This window comes from Schistocerca piceifrons, chromosome X, assembly GCF_021461385.2.
Source record: "Schistocerca piceifrons isolate TAMUIC-IGC-003096 chromosome X, iqSchPice1.1, whole genome shotgun sequence".
In the NCBI taxonomy this organism is placed as follows: Eukaryota; Metazoa; Arthropoda; class Insecta; order Orthoptera; family Acrididae; genus Schistocerca; species Schistocerca piceifrons.
Window position 1 is genome coordinate 291,636,882 of NC_060149.1, and position 23,803 is coordinate 291,660,684.

General features: G+C 43.4%; 1 protein-coding gene across 1 annotated transcript in view; it reads left to right on the forward strand.

Annotated features, from left to right (window-relative positions):
* LOC124721304 (facilitated trehalose transporter Tret1-2 homolog) overlaps positions 1 to 23,803 on the forward strand; it is a 313,685-nt gene that overhangs the window by 252,044 nt on the left and 37,838 nt on the right. The window contains exons 6-7 of the mRNA XM_047246213.1: positions 4,347 to 4,534; positions 16,065 to 16,268. Of these exons, the coding sequence (XP_047102169.1) occupies positions 4,347 to 4,534; positions 16,065 to 16,268 (392 nt within the window). The remainder of the gene's footprint in view (positions 1 to 4,346; positions 4,535 to 16,064; positions 16,269 to 23,803) is intronic.

Consider the following 23,803-nt stretch of genomic DNA (forward strand, 5'->3'; position numbering starts at 1 on the left):
CCATAAGGAGCAACGATGATCCATCTGTACGAAATTGCTTACTCGTTACGAGGCTGATCGTGACGATCTTTTGTCGAACATCATCACAGGCGATGCAACATGGGTTCCTCACTTAGAACCGGGAACAAAAGGACAATCCATGGAGTGACACCACACCATCTCTCCTCTGAAGAAAAACTTCAAAGCCACACCCTGAGCCGGTAACGTCATAGCGACGACTTCTGGGGCTCTGAAGGGATTATTCTGTTTGATGTCTTCCGTCATGGAGCAACGATCAATTCTGAGGTGTATTGCGCTACCCTTGGGTATGAAGAAACGACTTGAGCGTGTTCGCAGCCACAAAAATGCAAACGAACTTCTCCTTCTCAATGACAACGCAAGGTGTCACCCAAGTCTGTGCACCCGAGAGGAGCTCACAAAACTTCATTGGACTGATATTCCTCATCCGCCCTACAGCCTGGATCTCGCACCTTCCGACTTCCATCTGTCTGGCCCAATGAAGAATGCACTCCGCGGGAAGCAGTACGTGGATGATGAGGGAGGTTATTGATGCGGCAAGAGGTTGGGTCCGACGTCGACCAATAGAGTGGTACCATGGGGCAGACAGGCCGTCCCATAAGGTGGCGCTCGCATTAAACGGAGATTATATTGAAAAATAGGATTTTATAACCAGGAGAAGTACATAGGTCAAGTACTTTTCGAGGCTATTGGTAAAAACGTTCCAAGACTTGTCTTTATGTTGGAGTATACACTAATGGCCATTGACATTGCTACACCAAGAAGAAATGCAGACGATAAATGGGTATTCATTGGACAAATATATTATACTAGAACTGACATGTGATTGCATTTTCATGCAATTTGGGTGCATGGATCCTGAGAAATCAGTACCCAGAACAACCACCTCTGGCCGTAATAACGGCCTTGATACGCCTGGGCATTGAGTCAAACAGAGCTTGGATGGCGTGTACAGGTACAGCTGCCCATGCAGCTTCAAATCGATACCACAGTTCATCAAGAGTAGTGACTGCGAACATTTTCTGTATCCAGAAAGGCCCGTACAGGACCTGTAACATGTGCTCGTGCATTATCCTGCTGAAATGTAGGGTTTCGCAGGGATCGAAAGAAGGGTAGAGCCACGGGTCGTAACACATCTGAAATGTAACGTCCACTGTTCAAAGTGCCGTCAATGCGAACAAGAGGTGACCGAGACGTGTAACCAATGGCACCCCATACCATCACGCCAGTATGGCGATGACGAATACACGCTTCCAATGTGCGTTCACCGCGATGTCGCCAAACACGGATGCGACCATCATGATACTGTAAACAGAACCTGGATTCATCCGAAAAAATGACGTTTTGCCATTCGTGTTCCCAGGTTCGTCGTTGAGTACACCATCGCAGGCGCTCTTGTCTGTGATGCAGCGTCAAGGCTAACCACAGCCATGGTCTCCGAGTTGATAGTCCATGCTGCTGCAAACGTCGTCGAACTGTTCGTGCAGATGGTTGTTGTGTTGCAAACGTTCCCATCTGTTGACTCAGGGATCGAGACGTGGCTGCACGATCCGTTACAGCCATGCGGATAAGATTCCTGTCATCTCGACTGCTAGTGATACGAGGCCTTTGGGATCCTGCACGGCGTTCCGTATTACCCTCCTGAACCCACAGATTCCATATTCTGCTAACAGTCATTGGATCTCGACCAACGCGAGCAGCAATGTCGCGAAACGATAAACCGCAATCGCGGTAGGCTACAATCGGACCTTCATCAAAGTCGGAAACGCGATGGTACGCATTTCTCCTGCTTACACGAGGCATCACAACAACGTTTCACCAGACAACGCCGGTCAACTGCTGTTTGTGTATGAGAAATCGGTTGGAAACTTTCCTCATGTCAGCACGTTGTAGGTGGGAATCTGTAAGAGCAAATGTATGAGTGAAACACTACGTTTACATGCGTCACATCTTCCGAAAGACGAAAACCAAATTTCTCAAACAGTTTTTCGCTGTGGTGTTTACATGTTAAGGTCTGAAGCGGATTTGCTAGCTTAGTTAAATACGGCGTCTGGAAAACAGCTGTTCCAGCTTCTGATTTAGTCAGGACAATCGCTGTTTCTCTTCACTTAAACGTTAGAGATAGATTCGTGCTGAGTCTAATATTTCTGCTTTTCCTTCACTGCACAATAAGTCACTATCTCCATATTAGCCGTATACTTTGAAAAAATGGCGTAACCTGGACAACTCAACCACGTTCAAAAACGGTTGTGCGTTTACGTGGGAACAAAAATCGATTGAGTAAGTGGAAAACCAGCACCTAGAAACGGATTCCCACGATAGATTCTGGAATGTTCACATGACCTACCAGAAACGGTAGCTTAAAATCGGTTTACGAAACCCTGTTTTGGGAGCCGCATAGTGAATGAGTTTTCAGATATGCCAGTTGTGTAGTGATGGGGAGCTCGTGAATGAGTCGTTCAAATGAACGCTTCACTCCAGTGAAGTGTGAACTAACCACTCAATTTCAATGAACTGGTACTTCAAACTCTTCACAGATAGCACACTCGACACTTTTTCTAGTTCACTCACTCTCTTTCCCTCTCCCTCTCCCACTACATCGACGCTACGTCACTCATCCTCCCTTCACTTCAATCCTCCATGATAACGCCCCATCACACACAGCAAAACGAATCAGGGAACCGATCGAGGCGTTCATTTGGGAAATACTAGAGCATGCGGCTTGTTCTCCAAACTATGCTCCGTCCGATTATCATCTATTTGCGTCACTGGTTCAAAAATGGCTCTGAGCAGTATGGGACTTAACATCTGAGGTCATCAGTCCCCTAGAACTTAGAACTACTTGGACCTAACTAACCTAAGGACATCACACACATCCATGCCCGAGGCAGGATTCGAACCTGCGACGTAGCGGTCTCGCGGTTCCACACTGTAGCGCCTAGAACCCCACGGCCACTCCGGCCGGCTGCATCACTGGGACACGCTCTCAGAAATGTATAAATAACAGTGGGATTATTTTGAATAAAAGATTATTTATCAGTTTCAAACAACAGAGTGTAATTATTGCAACCAAATTCTGGTTTCATACTTTTACACCTGGTATTCTACATAGAATTAACTCCTTTTCGCGTGGTGGAAAAGAGATTTAAACGAAGTTATTGAATTTATTGACTTTCTTGGGAAAGTTCTGATCTCTGATACTATCCCGCTGTAGTTCAATTCCTCTGTCTTTGCCAGTATGGTTTTATGGCATTGGGCTGAGATCATGAAGCTCTTAGAACCTCTTTGAGCACTTAATTGCACAATTAAAAACTGAGTTATTTTCCCTTTTGTGACATTTGCTAGTTTCAAAAACCACTCCCAATTCACGAGTGCCAACGTTCCCATTCAATCTTGACTGATTATAATCACTACATGCGTCGAGGGACCATTTTTGCTTTTTATATGGATTCAATAATGTTGTGTATACTTTGTGATGGTATTCGTATTATTATAGTGATCATAATTGACTTGTGAATATTGAACCCTGTCACGCATTTTCCACACCCTATGAAATCTCCAGAATGGTCAACAATCTTGCTTTTCAAGAGATAAAGTAATAAATTCTCGTGTATTCCTCACCATTAATAAAACCGATTGTTTGATGTGAACTGCGTCTACGTATGTTCGTACCATACCCGTAGCATCCCTCTATTGGGCAATCTTAGTAAAGAATGTATGCTACCAGGAACGTGTGACACTGTAAGCACGGTACATGAATGTGGTATGCAAGAAGTAAGTAAATTACTAGCCTCCTCCCGGTCCCCTTTCAAGTCCACGGGGAAAAGAAATTCTGTAGTTATGTGGGAAAAGGTGGGTCCACCAAAGTAATAGCAAATTAGACAATTAAAACTGATTGAAGATATAATCGGAAAAGGTAGCACCTATCTGGATTACTCTAAATCAAAACGAATAGACGACTTTTGACCTCTAAGATTTTTTAGTGAATGTTGATGTCGCGTTTTGTGCATTGTGTCTGAATCCGACTTGCAATGTCAGTTTCCATTCACTGCATGTTCATTGGTACACAGCTCACAAGTAAATCAAAATGATATTATCTGCAAACTTGACTTGGTCAAAATGACAGCTGCAGGGGAATGATTTCGTAGTTCATCAACGCACAGTACTTTCAGAGTTTCTTTAAATTTTTAATTTCATTTTATTCTAAACAGTTTACGAGTTATTTTGAATGCAGAAATATATTGACCTCCTCCAAAAATTGTGAAATCTTATGTGTCGGATATATTTCTCGTAAAACAGAATGAAACGTTGTTCGCTCTTTTTTCTAGGAATGCTTATAATCTACGGCGAAGGAGCATTACTACATTGGCGAACCTGTTCCTGGCTGAGTATGATATACATAATTGTACCAATAATTCTCGTATGGACGTGCATTCCCGAGAGCCCTGTCTGGCTCATTGCAAGAGGAAGAGTTGACGAAGCAGAGGCATCGCTCAAATGGTTCGGTGGCAAAAACGTAAGTTTAGTTTAGTACTTGCCATTGAATTGAATCTCATGTGCTATTTTTAACCATTTTAGATGCTAAGATTAAAGAGATGGCTCTTTTGGTTGCTACTTTTAGTTCATTTTCCAGACGAGTTCGAAGGCTGAGAAATGGTCAAACGCAGAGCTGTGTTTTATTCTTATAACATGCTTAAAGTTTTCATCATGGCTGCGTGGTCAGCGATCGTTTACAAATTAAAGCAATTGCTTTAATTTTAACTTATAGCATGCTCTGAGTATCTAAATATTTTTGACCTGGTATCTTCGAAGCAGCTCTCACGCATAAAGAACTTGATTACACTGTCAATTAAAGACTGCCATACACTCCTTGCAGAGATAGGAGCTCTTAGAATGCTATTCCTCTTCTTTCTATAATCTTCTTGAGATGAGATGCAGAACTTCATATAAGGCCTGAGCGTTGTCTCTAACCAGCCCTGGAAGACAGTGAGTATAGATGTCAGTGAATAAACGTTGAACACGCACTAGTGTGCAAAATTATGGCCGAAAGTAGTTTCCTATGATGTTCCATTGCCACGCAACATAGCTCGATGAAACTTTGACCATATATAGAAAGAACAGCTACAGTATAGTAGAGAAGGAAACTGAAAGAAATATCCAATGAGACGAAGAGAAGCGATATTTTTGCTCCAAGAAATTACACTACCGGCCATTAAAATTGCTACACAACGAAGATGACGTTCTACAGACGCGAAATTTAACCGACAGGAAGAAGATGCTGTGATATGCAAATGTTTAACTTTTCACAGCATTCACACAGGGTTGGCGCCGGTGGCGACACCTACAACGTGCTGACATGAGGAAAGTTTCCAACCGATTTCTCATACACAAACAGCGGTTGACCGGCGTTGCCTGGTGAAATGTTGTTGTGATGCCTCGTGTAAGGAGGAGAAATGCGTACCATCACGTTTCCGACGTTGATAAAGATCGGATTGTAGCTTATCGCGGTTGCATTTTATCGTATCGCGACATTGCTGCTCGCGTTGGTCGAGATCCAATTACTGTTAGCAGAATTTGGAATCGGTGGGTTCAGGAGGGTAATACGGAACGCCGTGCTGGATCCCATCCCCTGTCTGCTCCGTATGTATTTTTATTCGCTTCATCATCCCTCTGTTGTTTGTTTTCATTTCCCCATTTTCTTTTCACCTTGTTACTCAATGAGTCCCCGATTTTATCGCCTGTTTTTTATTATTATTTATTCTCCTGCTCTTTGTCAGAAAACCTGTAGGCTGCAGAGCGGCGTCCTAAGCTGCTGCCAGCCCGCCCCCTTCGGGGGGAATTGAAATTCAATAAAGGAAAAAAAAAAAAAAAACTGGATCCCAAAGGCCTCGTATCACTAGCAGTCGAGATGACAGGCATCTTATCCGCATGGCTGTAACGGATCGTGCAGCCACGTCTCGATCCCTGAGTCAACAGATGGGGACTTTTGCAAGACAACAACCAGCTGCACGAACAGTTCGACGACGTTTGCAGCAGCATGGACTATCAGCTCGGAGACAATGGCTGCGGTTACCCTTGACGCTGCATCACAGACAGGAGCGCCTGCGATGGTGTACTCAACGACGAACCTGGGTGCACGAATGGCAAAACGTCATTTTTTTCAGATGACTCCAGGTTCTGTTTACAGCATCATGATGGTCGCATCCGTATTTGGCGACATCGCGGTGAATGCACATTGGAAGCGTGTATTCGTCATCGCCATACTGGCGTATCACCCAGCGTGATGGTATGGGGTGCCATTGGTTACACGTCTCGGTCACCTCTTGTTTGCATTGACGGCACTTTCAACAGTGGACGCTACATTTCAGATGTGTTACGACCCGTGGCTCTACCCTTCATTCGATCCCTGCGAAACCCTACATTTCAGCAGGATAATGCACGACCGCATGTTGCAGGTCCTGTACGGGCCTTTCTGGATACAGAAAATGTTCGACTGCTGCCCTGGCCAGTAAATTCTCCAGATCTCTCACCAATTGAAAACGTCTGGTCAATGGTGGCCGAGCAACTGGCTCGTCACAATACGCCAGTCACTACTCTTGATGAACTATAGTATCGCGTTGAAGCTGCATGGGCAGCTGTACCTGTGCACGCCATCCAAGCGCTGTTTGACTCAATGCCCAGGCATATCAGGGCCGTTATTACGGTCAGAGGTGGTTGTTCTGTGTACTGATTTCTCAGGATCTATGCACCCAAATCGCGTGAAAATGTAATCACATATCAGTTCTAGTATAACATATTTGTCCAATGAATACCCGTTTATCATGTGCTTTTCTTGTTGGTGTAGCACTTTTAATGGCCAGCAGTATAGTTCCACTGAAATCGCCGCGATCTATGATGATCCGCTGGACATTATAAAAGGCGAGACATGGTCCTTCATTGGATGTGCGATCACCGTAGGCGGCAATTCATGGTTTTCAACATCCTGCCATTCTGGCCATAAGGTTGGTAAGGAGTTCCATTCCTCCAGCAACGCGCTTGACAGCCGCTGGACACTCATTGATGCATGTGCACGTGCTGCAATACGTCACCCCCCAATAAATCCCACACGTACTCCATGGGATTTAAGTCGGCGGAATAGGCAGCCCAGTCTATTCACTGAATATCCTCTTGTTCCAAGAACTCCTCCACCTGCGCTGTTCCATGCGGTCGTGCACTATCGGCCATAAAAATGAAGTCGAGACCGAGTGAACCCCTGAGAAAACACACTTGGGGAAGGAGTATAGTGTCATAATAACGATGTCCGGTGATTGTACCGTATTCAAAGATGTGGAAGTCAGTACGCCCAAGCAACATTTTGCCTCCCCACACAACTGGATCACCAAAACGATCATCTTCGACCATGTTCCTGGGTGCATTACGTGTTCCCACCTTTCGCCGTATGAGGGGACGTCCAGAATAACTACTCAGACTGAATCTGCTCTCATTGAAGAACCGCACATGATTGCACACTTCGTTGGACCAGTCTCTATGCTCTTAGCACCATCGCAAACGGTGCCGCCGATCTGCAGGTGTCAACGGAACACAGTGTACTGATCGTCCGGCAAAAAGACTAACCCCATGCAGTCGCCGTGCCACTGTGGAGCACGAGTTTGCGTGCCTTGCAGTGCTGTTAAACGTGGCTGCAATTGCACCCGCTGCTTCAACTAAGTCCCTTCCTGCCTCTTCGACAAGGTAGCGCAACACCAAACTCCTGGGTTACACTCGCCGCACTTCGTCCTTTTCCCAGTTTCCCGATGATTCTTCTCCGTGAGAAGTCATCCAAATGTCTGCGGGTCATGTTGTAATGATAAACACCACTACAATGCACCGTTACTGCTCGCTAATTGACACACTTTAAGTCTTTTTCCCGTTTCTTCAACGGTTTCGCGTAGAGGAGCCAGCCCCCATTTGACGCTGTACTTACGCTGACCTCACGCATATTTCATCCAGCTTTCTGTGCTCCACTGAGAGACCTCTGTCAGCATGCTGCCACACAGCGAGTTATCAGTATTATACCGACTCTGTCGCTGTTTTTGTAAGTATTCTTTTTGCGTCTGTTTTTACGAGTCTGGTAGCGTCTGTGAAATAGCGTGACCTTGCTAGGACTTTGTCGGTCTTCCGTAGCGTCTAAATTCGGAACTCGCGAATACAAGCAACAATACCGACACTTTCAACACTATGTTACACTATAATGCCCTCTTTGACCTGACTGAATTTTAAGTACCGAACTTTTTCTTAAGCGTTTAGCAGGCAAAAAACTATTGGGTCGTTGTATGTAGCAACAAAATATTCGCCGCACTTCATTGCTTACCGTCAATTATCGTTTTGATAATTTCTATTTTTCACTAAAATAGTGATTGCATTTATCATTGGAACAGGAAACTTGACTAAACTCACCTTGAGCAATTCCTCCTGAAATTCAACTCTGCTACTTTGTATTTACTATCGCCACGTTCTGATGGAAAGAATTTTGATAATGAAATCTATACATTCAACTTTTATGTTTTATTATTGTTAGAATTTGCGTTGGAGAACCAGAACCAAACAGGCAAGATATTTATCGACACCCCTTCGTTACATCAGATCTTTTAAAAGACAATTTAAGTTGATATTTGTCATCTAAAAAAAGTTAATATACTCTTAAAATTTTAATGATTGATTTTATGCAAACAGAATTTACCTAAGTACTGCAACCAACCAAGAAAGACGTGTAATACTCTGTCTCAATGAACTGACTACAACGCAGAAATTATTGTTGCTGCTGTTACATTCAGCACTGATAAATTTTGATGTGGAATTTAAAAAAAAGAATGAATCCCGTACTTGAAATGACACAGTCATAACCTTTGGATATGACTGTCTCTATACTGGCAAAAAACACGCTCGTTCACAGTATGGGTTGAAATAAGTCTGGCTGTCCTTTTTCAACTATAACAAATAAATAGTTGGTAGCTTGCCTTGTTATGAACAGTGCAGTTGAGGATGTTGTTGTTGTTGTGGTCTTCAGTCCAGAGACTGGTTTGATGCAGCTCTCCATGCTACTCTATCCTGTGCAAGCTTCTTCATCTCCCAGTACCTACTGCAACCTACATCCTTCTGAATCTGCTTAGTGTATTCATCTCTTTGTCTCCCTCTACGATTTTTACCCTCCACGCTGCCCTCCAATACTAAATTGGTGAACCCTTGTTACCTCAGAATATGCCCTACCAACCGATCCCTTCTCCTAGTCAAGTAGTGCCACAAATTTCTCATCTCTCCTATTCAATACTTCCTCATTAGTTATGTGATCTACCCATCTAATCTTCAGCATTCTTCTGTAGCACCACATTTAGAAAGCTTCTATTCTCTTGTTCTCTAAACTATTTATCGTCCACGTTTCACTTCCATACATGGCTACACTCCATACAAATACTTTCAGAAACGACTTCCTGACACTTAAATCTATACTCGATGTTAATAAATTTATCATCTTCAGAAACGCTTTCCTTGCCATTGCCAGTCTATATTTTATATCCTCTCTACTTCGACTATCATCAGTTATTTTGCTCCCCAAAGAGCAAAACTCATTTACTACTTTAAGCGTCTCATTTCCTTATCTAATTCCCGCAGCATCACCCGATTTGATTCGACTACATTCCATTATCCTCGTTTTGCTTGTGTTGATGTTCATCTTATATCCTCCTTTCAAGACACTGTCCATTCCGTTCAGCTTCTCTTCCAGGTCCTTTGCTGTCTCTGACAGAATTACAATGTCATCGGCGAACCTCAAAGTTTTTATTTCTTCTCCATGGATTTCAATACCTACTCCGAATTTTTCTTTTGTTTCCTTCACTGCTTGCTCAATATACATATTGAATAACATCGGGGAGAGGCTACAATCCTGTCTCACTCCCTTCCCAACCACTGTTTCCCTTTCATGCCCCTCGACTCTTATAACTGCCATCTGGTTTCTGTACAAATTGTAAATAGCCTTTCGTTCCCTGTATTTTACCCCTGCCACCTTCAGAATTTGGAGGAGAGTATTCCAGTCAACATTGTCAAAAGCTTTCTCTAAGTCTACAAATGCTAGAAACGTAGGTTTGCCTTTTCTTAATCTAGCTTCTAAGATAAGTCCTAGGGTCAGTATTGCCTCACGTGATCCAGCATTTCTACGGAATCCAAACTGATCTTCCCCGAGGTCGGCTTCTACCAGATTTTCCATTCGTCTGCAAAGAATTCGTGTTAATATTTTGCAGCCGTGGCTTACTAAACTGATAGTTCGGTAATTTTCACATCTGTCAACACCTGCTTTCTTTGGGATTGGAATTATTATATTGTTCTTGAAGTCTGAGGGTATTTCGCCTGTCTCATACATCTTGCTTACTAGATGGTAGAGTTTTGTTGGGCCGGCTCTCCCAAGGCTGTCAGTAGTTCTAATGGAATGTCGTCTACTCCCGGGGCCTTGTTTCGACTTAGGTCTTTCAGTGCTCTGTCGAACTCTTCACGCAGTATCATATCTCCTATTTCATCTTCATCTACAATCTCTTCCATTTCTATAATATTGTCCTCAAGAACATCGCCCCTGTATAGACCCTCTATATACTCCTTCCACCTTTCTGCTTTCCCTTCTTTGCTTAGAACTGGGTTTCCATCTGAGCTCTTGATGTTCATATAAGTGGTTCTCTTTTCTCCAAAGGTCTCTTTTATTTTCCTGTAGGCAGTATCTATCTTACCCCTAGTGCGATAAGCCTCTATCTTTACATTTGTCCTCTAGCCATGCCTGCTTAGCCATTTTGCACTTCCTGCCGATCTCATTTTTGAGACGTTTGTATTCCTTTTTGCCTGCTTCATTTACTGCATTTTTATATTTTCTCCTTTCATCAGTTAAATTCAATATCTCTTCTGTTACCCAAGGATTCCTATTAGCCCTCATATTTTTACCTACTTGATCCTCTGCTACCTTCGCTATTTCATCTCTCAAAGTTACCCATTCTTCTTCTATTTCTTGAGGATATAGTACCAAAAAACTTCTGCAGTTTCTTCACGCCTATGGTTAAAAACCATATGACAATGGCGTCGTAATGGCTAAAGCCTTCTTGAAGCCAAGTTGTACAAATGTTGTACATGTTTGATGCGGCTGTCTTTCAAGAAAGTCTGACATAATGTCCTCAATGACTGTAGTAATCTGCCTTCTCATTTCCAACAGTGTCGCTGGTAGGGGTGCAAAACTTGTCCTTGACGAGACTTCACAGGAAGTAAACATACACTAGGTTATAATATAGGTAAACTACCTATTGTAGTACATGGAGTGCTGACTCACTCAACTGGGGTAAATAACAACTACAGCGACTGCAAGATTGTCAAAAAAATTCCTAATGACCTTTAGCCAATACTAACCGTGTCATTAAAATTACGTCACCTGTGACCTCGAACAGTATTAAGATTCGCCCGTAAATTGTAAAAAACAGCCTTCTTTTCGGTAAGTGCGAGAAAGCTTCAGAAAGTACAGAGGGTGGACAACACCAAATACACAACATAATACCATTAATAATAGGATATAAGAAAACCGTTGACATTCAAAACAGCTTCTAGTCGTCACAGAATGGACAAATACAGGTCCTATATAGTTTTCAAAGGAATCTTACACCATCCTTCCTGCAAAGTAGTGGAAACGAAGATGGAAGTTGATAGCTATCACGCACCGTCTTCTCCAAAGCAGACCACAAAGGCCCTATAATATTGAAATCTGGTGACTATGGTGTCCAGGGGAGATGCGGCGGTTCATCCTGCTCACAAAACTAGTCCTGGTTGACCCGAGCTGTGTGAATGGGACCCCTGTCCTCCTGGAAAACAGCATCTCCAGTGGAGAACAAAAACTGCACCATAAGATGGTCCTGATCAACCAAAATGAACACATAATCTTGGCAGTAATACCAATGGGGCCCATGGAACACCTCAACATGGCTGCCCAAATCATCACCAAACCTCTGCCATGTTTCATTCTTGGGACGTTAACTCCGCCAGAAACTGGATACAGTGTTACACAAGACTCATCCGACCAAATGTTTTTCTTCCATTGCTCCACAGACCAAGTTTTATGGCTTCGGCACCGTGTTTTCGTGTTACAGGTTTTGAATCTCTGATGTGTGGTTTTGGAATTCCTGCCCGCCCTGATATTTTCGGTGTAATACGGCAGACGTTTGTGGAACCTCTTCTCCTGGCGAAATTAGAATTATATATTAATACCTTCAGCTGCTGATGGGCGTTGATATATATCCACGGGGACAGGTGAAAATACGTGCCCCGACCGGGACTTGATCCCGGGATCTCCTGCTTACATGGCAGACGCTCTATTCGTCTGAGCCACCCAGGGCACAGAGGATACAGCGACTGCAGGGACTATCTCGCGCACGCCTCCCGCGAGACCTACATTCTCACCGTATATGTCCACATACTACATTCGTAGTGTCCCTACCCAACACACTCATTACTTGTGGAAGACATTCTTACCAAGTCCCATAAGAGTTCGGGTAATACGTGTGCATCCGCACCGAAGACGAAGGTCATGGCCGGTATTGCCAGAACAGACACCATATCCACATAAATATATCTTCTCCTGGCCGCAGGACAGCGGTTTGCCGAGATGTTATCTTGATACTATTTGATCACGTCCTATACATGTTATGCCGCGGAAGTTGTCTTAGAAGCGTCATTCAAATGCCACAGAAAAAACTTTACCGTTCCCTATGAAAAAACAGTCGATGTCTTAATTCTGCGAACATAAACAGTAAAAATTACAAGCAAACGTCAGGAAATTCGCCTTATAGTCCGCTATGATTTGGCGAAAACCGCACATCGATATATTTATTCATTCTCGATATATCTTGAGTGGCCTGTCTTAGCTGCTTCACCCTCCATACACAAACCTTCCCCATGACTCAGTCTATCTGTTAGTGAAAAACGTATCTAAAGACAGAAAAACGCAGTGATGGACTTCAACTTATAATATGTACAGATACAAATATGAGCTCCTGTGATCTCATACACTCGATCAAATTGTTCACGCCCCTACCAATACAACGCTACTCTGTAATGTAGCATGATATAAAACCGGCATATCCGGGGAATCACCAGTAAACCATCGACAGGCGTAGTTCGAAAAGCAGCGGTGAGCCTCCGGTGTACGCTCCGCTGATTTCGTCGCAGAAAGGCAGTGTTTTGAAACTGCTGGTGCGGTCATCGAATTCTTGGATCTGCAGGGGGTGCAGTCACCTACTATGCCGCACAACTGTAGCTGAATTGCACCTGTCGAAACGGAGAACCCAAAACGTCTTTCGGTGCCGGCTTTTGTCATCTAGACTCGATGCACACTGGGTAATGAAAGAGCGAGGTCGCGACCTAGCTGCACCAGGAGACCCCTACCGGCAACCACATAGATCGACAAATTGTAGTGTTGAAAAATGTGAACTTTTAGTTTCAATACGTAAGTTAAAATTCATACCAGGTTTCTGTCTTCCTTCATATTGAAGACGTGGTCTTGAAAAATTGGATGAAACTATTTGAAACAGCACGTGAATTCAGGGTTGAGGAACATGTTTAATTCCAGTATATGGACTTAGTTAAATAGTAGTTAACACTGTCTGTCTGTAAAACGTAACCTTTCAATAGTCACGGTTTTGTCGCTCTCAGTATTCGATGCCAATATATTTATAGAAAAATTGTTTGGTAGTCATATGATTTAATTCGTAAGTTTTAATTCATTCTGAAAATTCATTTTTTTTCAGAAAACAAAGCGATGGTATCAATAAAAGACGCATATGAAAGATAACAGGAACCAACACATCACTCCAAAGCGAGCCTTCAAAGTACCTTAAGCAGACCTTCTGAAGAGATCATCTCCGCACCTGTGAATGCGACGAAGTGCTAGGCCCAAAATATCAGGTTCAGAGCTGAAAAAAAATTGACAAAACACGTTTAAGTGTTTCTGGGAATACTGCGAAGACATACAGCGTGAAAAGTATTTAAACCAACAAACTCTGGGAGGTTGTAGGGGACCCCCAAAACAAATATTTTTCCCTAATGTCATTTTTTCCTATGAGGATTATTTAAACCGGTGGAGGCTGTGTTACGCTCTTCAGTTGTTAGAGGGCGTATTACGCTCTTCAGTTGTAGGCAACTGCTGTCCACCAGTGTATTAGTGAATTGTCTCTGTTTACTAATGGAGCGATACACCTGGGGTGAGTACACTGATATGGTTGGTGCGTGCTACGTAGCGCACCACAACGGACGAGCTGCACAGCGGGTTTATCAACAACAATATCCTAATCGCCGTGTCCCTCATCATACGACCTTTGCTGCTGTGTACCAACGTCTGCGAGAGACCGGGTCATTTAGCAGATCACCTGGTCAGGGACGCCGTCGCACGGTAAGAACGCTGCAATTTGAGGAAGCTGTCTTGCAGCATGTGGAGCGGGATCCTTCAATCAGCACTCGTGCAATTGCACGTAACATGGGGACGAATCAGACGAATGTAAGAACAGTCCTTCGAGAGCAATTGTTACGTCCATTTCACTTACAACGTGTCCACAACCTAGAACCAGTTGATTATCCACCCAGAGCACAGTTTTCGCAGTGGTACCTGGAACAGTGTGAAATGCATCCTACATTTCCATCCTCTGTGTTGTTTACCGATGAAGCAACGTTCGGGCGTGATGGAGTCTTCAACATACACAATTCGTATGTTTGGAGTGAGGATAATCCACATGCCATCAAGTGCGGTTCTTCGTTAATGTGGGGGTCGATGTTGTTGGGGACTGTTTAATTGGGCCGTATCTGCTACCTAGGCCATTAAATGGCAGGCACGATTACAGTTTTCTCGCCAGAGCATTGCCAGAATTGCTGGAAGACGTCCCGCTCCCTTAAAGACAACGCATGTGGTTCCAACATGACGGGGCGCCGGCACGTTTCAGTCGTCGTGTGCGTCGATTCCTGGACCGACGGTTCCCAGAAACGTGGACTGGCAGAGGTGGTCCTGTACCATGGCCTGCTCGATCCCCAGATATGTCCCCTCTGGACTTTTTTTGTGTGGGGAGAGATGCGCAACCTTGTTTACGCAACTCCTATTGCATCAGAAGAGGATTTGGTTGCCCGGATAGTAGCAGCAGCAGGAACAATTCAGGATAGTCCTGGGGTTTTTGCCCGTGTGCAGACAGAACATGATCCGACGGTGTAACCTTTGTTTACGTGTCAATGGAGGCATTTTTGAAGATCTACTGTAATTGAAATTGCGTTGTGTTAATGTGTTGTCTCTTGGTAAAAAAAAAAAGGAAAAGTATTTGTTGGTTTAATTCATTTGCCGCCAGAGAAATCTTCCTCTACCGGTTTAAATGCTCCTCATAGGAAAAACTGACATTAGGGGAAAATATTTGTTTTGATGTCCCCTACAACCTCCCAGAGTTTGTCAGTTTAAATACTTTTCACCCTGTATGTTTTGTAGGTGCCTTTACATTTATTCGTGGAGGAAAGGGGGAGGAGGAGATTAGTTTAACGTCCCATCGACAGCGAGGTCACTAGCGACGGAGCACAATCCAGTGTGGTAACCACAGCGCTACCCCGCTCATTACATTTATTCGTGTTATACTTCTTCTGGCCACAGTATGGAAGCCCTCTGCAAGACATAAGACGTATATACGGAGTACTGGACCCCTACAACGTTACTAAAAAAGTGAGAGTTTAAAATTTTTATAAAATGATGTACTCAAAATTAGTTCCATTTCGTGGCAAAGGTACTGATATATGTCGATTAGCTATAACAGTAGTTACTGGCAAGCATGAATCTGGAAGATCGCTGATAAAATGAGTCGATTGGATCGTCTTAAATTCCTTTTCATTAATCACACTAAAAAAAAAAAAACTTAGGCATCTGTCCAGTCACAATCTGGGCTAGCGCCTTAATAATATTTCCACAAAAATTATTGCGGAGACACAGCTAAATACAGTAAATTAATCGATCTTCCCTTTTTTTACAGAAATCGCTACACAAGAGACAGCTAGCTGCGATGGTTAGATCGCAGGACATGCGGGCGCTCGCCGTTTCAAGCTTCCCCATGCGCATGAAGTCCTTCCTGAAACCCACTGGCTACAAGCCATTGGGAATCATGTTTGTGCTTTTTATCGTTCAGCAGTTTTCAGGAATTTATATAACACTGTTCTATGCAATCAACTTCTTCGAGGTAAGTTAACATTGCATTTAAGGCACATACATGCTCATAAATTAATAAATGTATTCAAAGAAACAGTTCTCGTCTTTAATATGTGGTCAGAAAGAAATGTGAGAAACTGGAAATGACACTAAGAGAGGTGAGGTGATAATTCTACGGAAAAAATAAAAATAGTCAACAAGTGATTAAAATGACGGTGCTTTGAAGATTTTGTGATAATTGTAACTCGTAATTCACGCATATAATTACTAGCTAAAGAATATGTAGAAACAGAAAGTATTAATTCAACAGTTCAAGCCTGGATGAAGATATTTTGATGTGTCAGACACTATTTCTATTGATTGTTAGTAAACGTCTGTATTGAGCTCTAATTTCTTTGCTGTTCTCGTTGTGGTCATTTAGCGGTACGAAAGTGGGAGAAGGTAATATGTTGCCCAATTCTTCCCAGACCGTTCTCTCTCGGAATTTCAACAGTAAACCTCACCGTGATGCACAATGACTCTCTTGCGGCGTCTGTCACTGTGAAGTTTGTTGAGCATCTCCGTAACACTCTCGCGCCATAACAAAACACCCCGCTCTTCGTAGAACACTGTCTATCTCTTCCATTAATCCAACCTTATAAGATTGCTAGACGATTAGCAACTCTCATGAATTGGTCTAATAGTTGTTTTGCAGGTTATTCCTTTCGTGGATGAATTAACTTTCCGTAAGATTTTTCCAATGAATCTCAACCTGGTATCCGCTTTTCCTAAAATTCGTTTTATGTGCTCATTCCACATTAGGTCGCTCCTCATGGTTACTTCTAGATATTTTACGCTAATTACTGTTTACAGTGATTTGTCGCCAGTAATGCAATCGAACAGCGGTCGATCTCTCCGCCTTGGCTCTAAATTGTATTCATGCGTTGGTTCTCTCTCAGCAGCTATGTGTTACTTTTGGAAGTGAGAGATCATAACCCTAATTGTTTACCATCAAAATTCAAAAAGAAATTGACCAATAACGGAAATTAGTTTCTACACGTTAAACTACATATTTTATAGCTTTAGCACGTATTAACTTTTACACACAGGGTAAGCTAAATAAAATTGGCCCGGAAAATATTTCATGCACTATAAAAAAAGGCAATCCAACTTACATCATCTGCCCCAGGAGGCCCTCATGTAACTTGGATTGCCTATCTTAAGATACATGAAATATTTGCTGGTCCAGTTTTATTTTTCCCGCCCTCCAGACCATCGCAAGACACTGTAAACATATAGACCTAAACCACAACACAAATATTCACACGTATAGTCAAGACAGTAGAAAGATCAAATATGAACTTTGAATCAAAGACTATGTACAGTGTGGTCAGAAACAGTCTGAAAAGCTTATAATGGTAGGTTGCGACAATAAATAACTCTTAAGAAAAAAATTCGATAATTGCGCTGTTTCCGAGTTAATAAACCTTGAAGTTAGCCAATCAGGCCGTTGTGCGTGAAAATTCAAGCAGCCTGCCAGATACAATTATTGTCAACTGTTATCATAGTGTAGATGATAATGCACGAGACTGCTCAGCTTTTGACTCGGGTCCGATCCTTACTGCTGTCCTATGTCCAATTTTTGTATCTCGCTCTTGTTCGATCTTAGGAAACCAAACGACGAACGCGTTTGGCGACGCCGTCTCTGGCCGGCTGCTTGAATTTGTGCGCACTACGTTCTCATTGGCTAACTTCAGTGCTAATTAACTAGCAAATTGCGCAACGTATCATATTTTTTTCTTAATAATCATTTCTCAGTACAGCCCACCCTGCAACACGCTTACAAGCTTTTAGGCTGTTTATGACCACCCTGTATATCCCTAAGTAATTTAAGTAGAAATAGCAGCTGTGTAGCGAAATCATCTCTCCTGCCATTAACGTGAATGGAGTAGTTAGGAGTGCCACGTGACTTCCACAACGTTAGAAATGTTACCTGCAATCGCCATGACAGCAGAGCGCAGAATCGGCCAAGACACACGTTAGAGTGCATATAACCAGATCACTGTCATGAGTTCCCGGCGCATGGGACATTCCATCTCCATATGGGTCGTGCGGCACTGAGATTTCATGCGCCACCGTGTCAAAGGTGTACCGGTACCATGAATAACTGGATTCGAAGAAAATTGATGCCAGACGCAACTGCAGGGGGCAACATCATTTTGAGGATAAGTTTCGTCAAGTGTCGTGGGTTGTAACGTCGGATACTTGGGTAACAATTCAGCAAATGACTCGTCAGTAACTCACAAGGGAACCTCCCCATCGCACCCCCCTCAGATTTAGTTATACGTTGGCACAGTGGATAGGCCTTGAAAAACTGAACACAGATCAATCGAGAAAACAGGAAGAAGTTGTGTGGAACTGTGAAAAAATAAGCAAAATATACAAACTGAGTAGTGCATGCGCAACGTAGGCGACATCAAGGAGATTCTGAACTCAGGAGCACCGTGGTCCCGAGGTTAGCGTGAGTAGCTGCAGAACGAGAGGTCCTTGGTTCACGTCCTCTCTCGACTGAAGATTTTACTTTCTTTATTTTCGCAAAGTTATGATATGCCCGTTCGTTCATTGACGTCTCTGTTCACTGTAATAAGTTTAGTGTCTGTGTTTTGCGACCGCACCGCAAAACCGTGCGATTAGTAGACGAAAGGACGTGCCTCTCCAATGGGAACCGAAAACATTTGATCGCAAGGTCATAGGTCAACCGATTCCTACACGGGAAAACACGTCTGATATATTCTATACGACACTGGTGACGGCATGTGCGTCACATGACAGGAATATGTTGTCGACCCACCTAACTTGTACACTTGGCGAATGGGTAAAAAGATTCTTCTACCTTGCCCGATTTAGGTTTTCTTGTGGATGTGATAATCACTCCCAAAATAGTGATGAAAACATAAGAGTTTGCCACATAAACTGAAAATAAAAAATTAAACTTTTCACTCGAGGTAAGACTTGAACCTAGGACCTCTCGTGCCGTAACTGCTCTCGCTAACCACGGGACCACGGCACTCCTTGACTCCCAGCGTCCTTGATGTTGCTTATCTTCGCATGGACTACTCAGTTTGTATATTTTACTAATTTTTTTCATAGTTCCACACAACTTCTTCCTGTTTTCTCGATTGATCTGTGTTCAGTTTTTCAAGGCCTATCCACTGTGCCAACTTATAACTAAATCTGAGGGGGGTGCGATGGGGAGGTTCTCTTGTCAGTAACGACAAGCGGTGAGCAGCCACACCATCCAGAAACACCTCGATACGGATAGGGATGACACTCGTATACCTCTGCTCACTCCATGTCACAGAGCACAAACTACGCGTATGTCGAAAACTACACGAGTGGATGTATCCAATTTGCCAAAAGAACACTGTTCATACGATACTGTAGTGCCTATGTTGTTCAGAATCGTGCATGCCCCTGTACGGGAATATACATAATGAATCTAAAAGTGCATACTGAGAAACATGGTTGACGACTTGTGGAAGTTTGGGTCTGGCCTTGAAACGATCTTGGATATCCTAATGGTGAGGTGACCGTTCGAGATAAGCGGGAAATACAGGTTCGAATACCGACCCGGCACAAATTTTCATCGTAGCCGTTTCATTTTATAGTTGATGGTTGTCCATATTCGCAACTGCGAATAAATTTACATAAAATGAAATGGATCTCTTGCAGTGAATCCACCGTACCTCACCGGTGAACTATTCATGAATCTAAAGTCTGATCATGTTCAGCTTACAGTACCCCACAGGCGAGCTTCATTAAAACAATGCTACTCTTGTTGTAGTCTAAAGTCCTTCAACTCTCCATGCTAGTTTAATCTGTGCAAGCCTTACCATCTCTACATAACTACAACACACATCCATTTCAATGTACTGTACTCAAGCCTTGGCCTTCTCCTACAAATTTGCCCTTCACACGTCCTTACATTACCAAATTGACGATTTCTTGATGCCTCAGGATGTGTCCTAACAGCCGATCACTACTTTTAGTCAAGTTGTGCCATACATTTATTTTTCCCCAATCTGATTCAGTACTTTCTCATTTATTATTTCTGCTAGCTATCTAATCATCAGAAATCCTCTGCAACACTACATTTCAAAAACTTCTGTTCTCATCTTGATTAAATGAGTGATTGATTTGGGGGGAGGGGACCAAACAGCGAGGTCATCAGTCCCTTCGGATTAGGGAAGGATGGGGAAGGAAGTCGGCCGAGCCGCTTCAAAGAAACCATATTGGCATTTGTCTCAAGCGATTTAGGGAAATAACGGAAAACCGAAATCAGAATGGCCGGACGCGGGCTTGAACCGTCGTCCTCCCGAATGCGAGACCAGTGTACTAACCACTGCACAGTCTCGCTTGGTTTTCTCATCTTGTCTGAACTGCTTATCGTCCATATTTCACTCCTGCGCAAGACTACATTCCAGACAAATATGCTCAGAAAAGGCTCTTTCTCCTTTAATTCATACTAGATGTTAACAAATGCCTCTTTTTCAGAAATGCTTTTCTTGCCATAGCCAGTCGGCATTTCATATCCTCTCTACTGGGGCCATTATCAGTTATTTTACTGCCCAGTTCCACCGGTATCATCTGCTTTAATTCGATACAACTACATTTTACTGGTTTTTCTTTTGTTTAAGCTCATCGCATAACCGCTTTTGAAGACATCTGCTCCGTCCAACAGGTTTTTCAAGTACTTTACATGAACAGACTGACTATGTTATTGGCAAACCTTCTTTCTCAACTTAAGCCCCCTTTCAGACTTCTCCTTTGTTTCCTTTACTGCTTGCTCAATTAGTGCCTTGAATAACATCGGCCAGACGCTACAACTTTGTCACACTCCTTTCTCAATTAATGCTGTCCTTTGGCTCTTATAATTGCAGTCTTTTTAGAATTATTCGAGATCTTACATGGTGCTTGAACGGTTATTAAGCGTAGTGTAGGATGTTGTAGAAATAGCAAGACATTTCCATAAGAAGCTGTTCGTCATAGTTAGGTGTCAGGTGCTGATACGATAGCACATCTACATGTATATATCTTCATCCTCACTCTGCAAACCACTGTGAAATGCATACTTCCCATTGCACTGTTGTTTGGTTTCTTCGCGTTCCATTCGCGTATGGAGTGCGCGAAGAATGATTACATCAAGCATGGGAAGTGATTAATGTTGTCTTTGTGGTATCTGTGTGAGCGATACGTAGTGTGTTCCTAGATTCCTCATTTAATACTGGTTCTTAAAATTGTGCAGGTACGCTTTTGCGGAATAGATACCGTCTATCCTCAAGTGACCACCAGTGTAGGATTTTCAGGATTTCCGTGACATTCTTCCGTGGGTCAAAGAACCTGTTAGCATTACTGCTTCCCTTCTTTGCATACGTTCAATATCCCTTCTTACACACTCGAGAAATATTCTAAGGTGGACTGTACGAGAGTTTCGTAAACATCTACTTTATATACTGACTGCATATTCTCAGTAACCTAACAATTAACTGATGACTGCCACCTACTTTACCTAAGCCTTTGCCTCCACCCAGTAATCCCGTGAATTGTGACAAGTAGGTATTTGTATCAGCCGTTTCATTCCAGCTGTGACTCGTCGATATTAGAGTTTCAGGATACATTGTTTTCGCGATTTATGAAGTTCACGGGTGTACATTTCTGAACATTAAAACAATCTTTGCACCACTATGAAGCCTTATCTAGAACTGACTGAATATTAGTGCAGCTTTCCTTTCAGTTGAGGACTATTTTTTTAACCTCCTATTGGTCGTGTCATTAAAATAACAGTGAAAACCCAATGAATCTTGGCACAGATGTGTCGTGTAGGGTCTCTAGTATGCCCATCGATAGCGTCATGTCGCACTATTCAATTCTGAGATCACAGTGAGCACGCAAAAATGCACACAACTTTTAGTGTCTCCCTCCAAGTTCGAAGTGTCTACTTAGGTGTTCCTCCTGATTTCACGCAGCCCACATAACGTAGCTGTCATGCATTTCCTTCACACTGCAGGTGCAATAACGAAGCTCCTGCAGCGTTTTCGACGGGAAGTGTCTCAGATGAGCCGCTAGCAATTAGAACAGCATTGTGGCACAAACAGCGAACTACAGACACGTATAGGTAACTGGTGGAAAGCACAGGTGGCTGCCTTCTACGACGAGGGTATTGCAAAACGTTTATGCCACGCTACTACAAATGTCTAAGTCAGAGCGGCGACTATTTGGAGAAGTAGCTGGCAGGTGTAGCTAAATGTTGCAAATCAAACCTTTTTTTTATTTTCACTGTGGTTTCCTTTTCACAGTAGATCTGAGATTGAAAAAAATATCCTTCTTACATCTACATCACCTACAAAAAGCAAAAAGTGTGAGGTTACTACACTGAAGAGCCAAACAAATTGGTACACCTGCCTAATATCGTGTAGGGCCCCCGCTAGGGCCCAGAAGTTCCACAACACGACGTGGCATGGGCTCGAATAATGTCTGATGTAGTGCTGGAGGGAATTGACACCATGAATCCTGCAGGGCTGTCCATAAATCCATAAGAGTACATGGGAGTGGAGGTTTCCTCTGAACAGCACATTGCAAGGCGTCCCAGATATGCTCAATAATGTTCATGTTTGGGGACTTTGACGGGCAGCGGAAGTACTTGAACTCAAAAGAGTGTTCCTGGAGTCGCTCTGTAGTAATTCTGGACGTGTGGGATACCGCATTGTCCTGCTGGAATTGCCCAATTTCGTCGGAATGCACAATGGACATGACTGGATGTAGGTGATCAGACAGGATACCTACGTATGTGTAACCTGCCAGAGTCGCATCTAGACTTATCAGGGGTCCCATATCACTCCAACTACACGCGCCCCACACCATTACAGAGCCTCCACCGGCTTGAACAGGATCCATGGAGTCGATACCCGTACGCGTCCATCCGCTCGATACAATTTGAAACGAGACTCGTCTGACCAGGCAACATGTTGCCACTCATCAACAGTCCAGTGTTGGTATTGACGGGTCCAGGCGACACGTAAAGCATTGTGTCGTGCAGTCATCAAGGGTACACGAGTGGACCTTCGACTCCGAAAGCCCATATCGATGATGTTTCGTTGAATGGTTCGCACGCGGACACTTGTTGATGGCCCAGCAATGAAATCTGCAGCAGTTTGCGGAAGGGTTGCACTTCTGTCACGTTGAACGATTTTCTTCAGTCGTCGTTGGTCCTTTCTTGCAGGACCTATTTCCGGCCACAGCGATGTCGGAGATTTGATGTTTTGCCGGATTCCTGATATTCACGGTACACTCGTGAAATGGTCATATGGAGAAATCCCCTCTTCATCACTACCTCGGAGATGCTGTGTTCCATCGCTCGTGCGCCGACTATGACACCTCGTTCAAACTCGCTTAAATCTTGATAACCTGCCATCGCAGCAGCAGTAACAGCTCTAACAACTGCGTCAGACACTTGTTGTCTTATATAGGCGTTGCCGACCGTAGTACCGTATTCTGCCTGTTTATATATCTCTGTATTTGAATACGCGT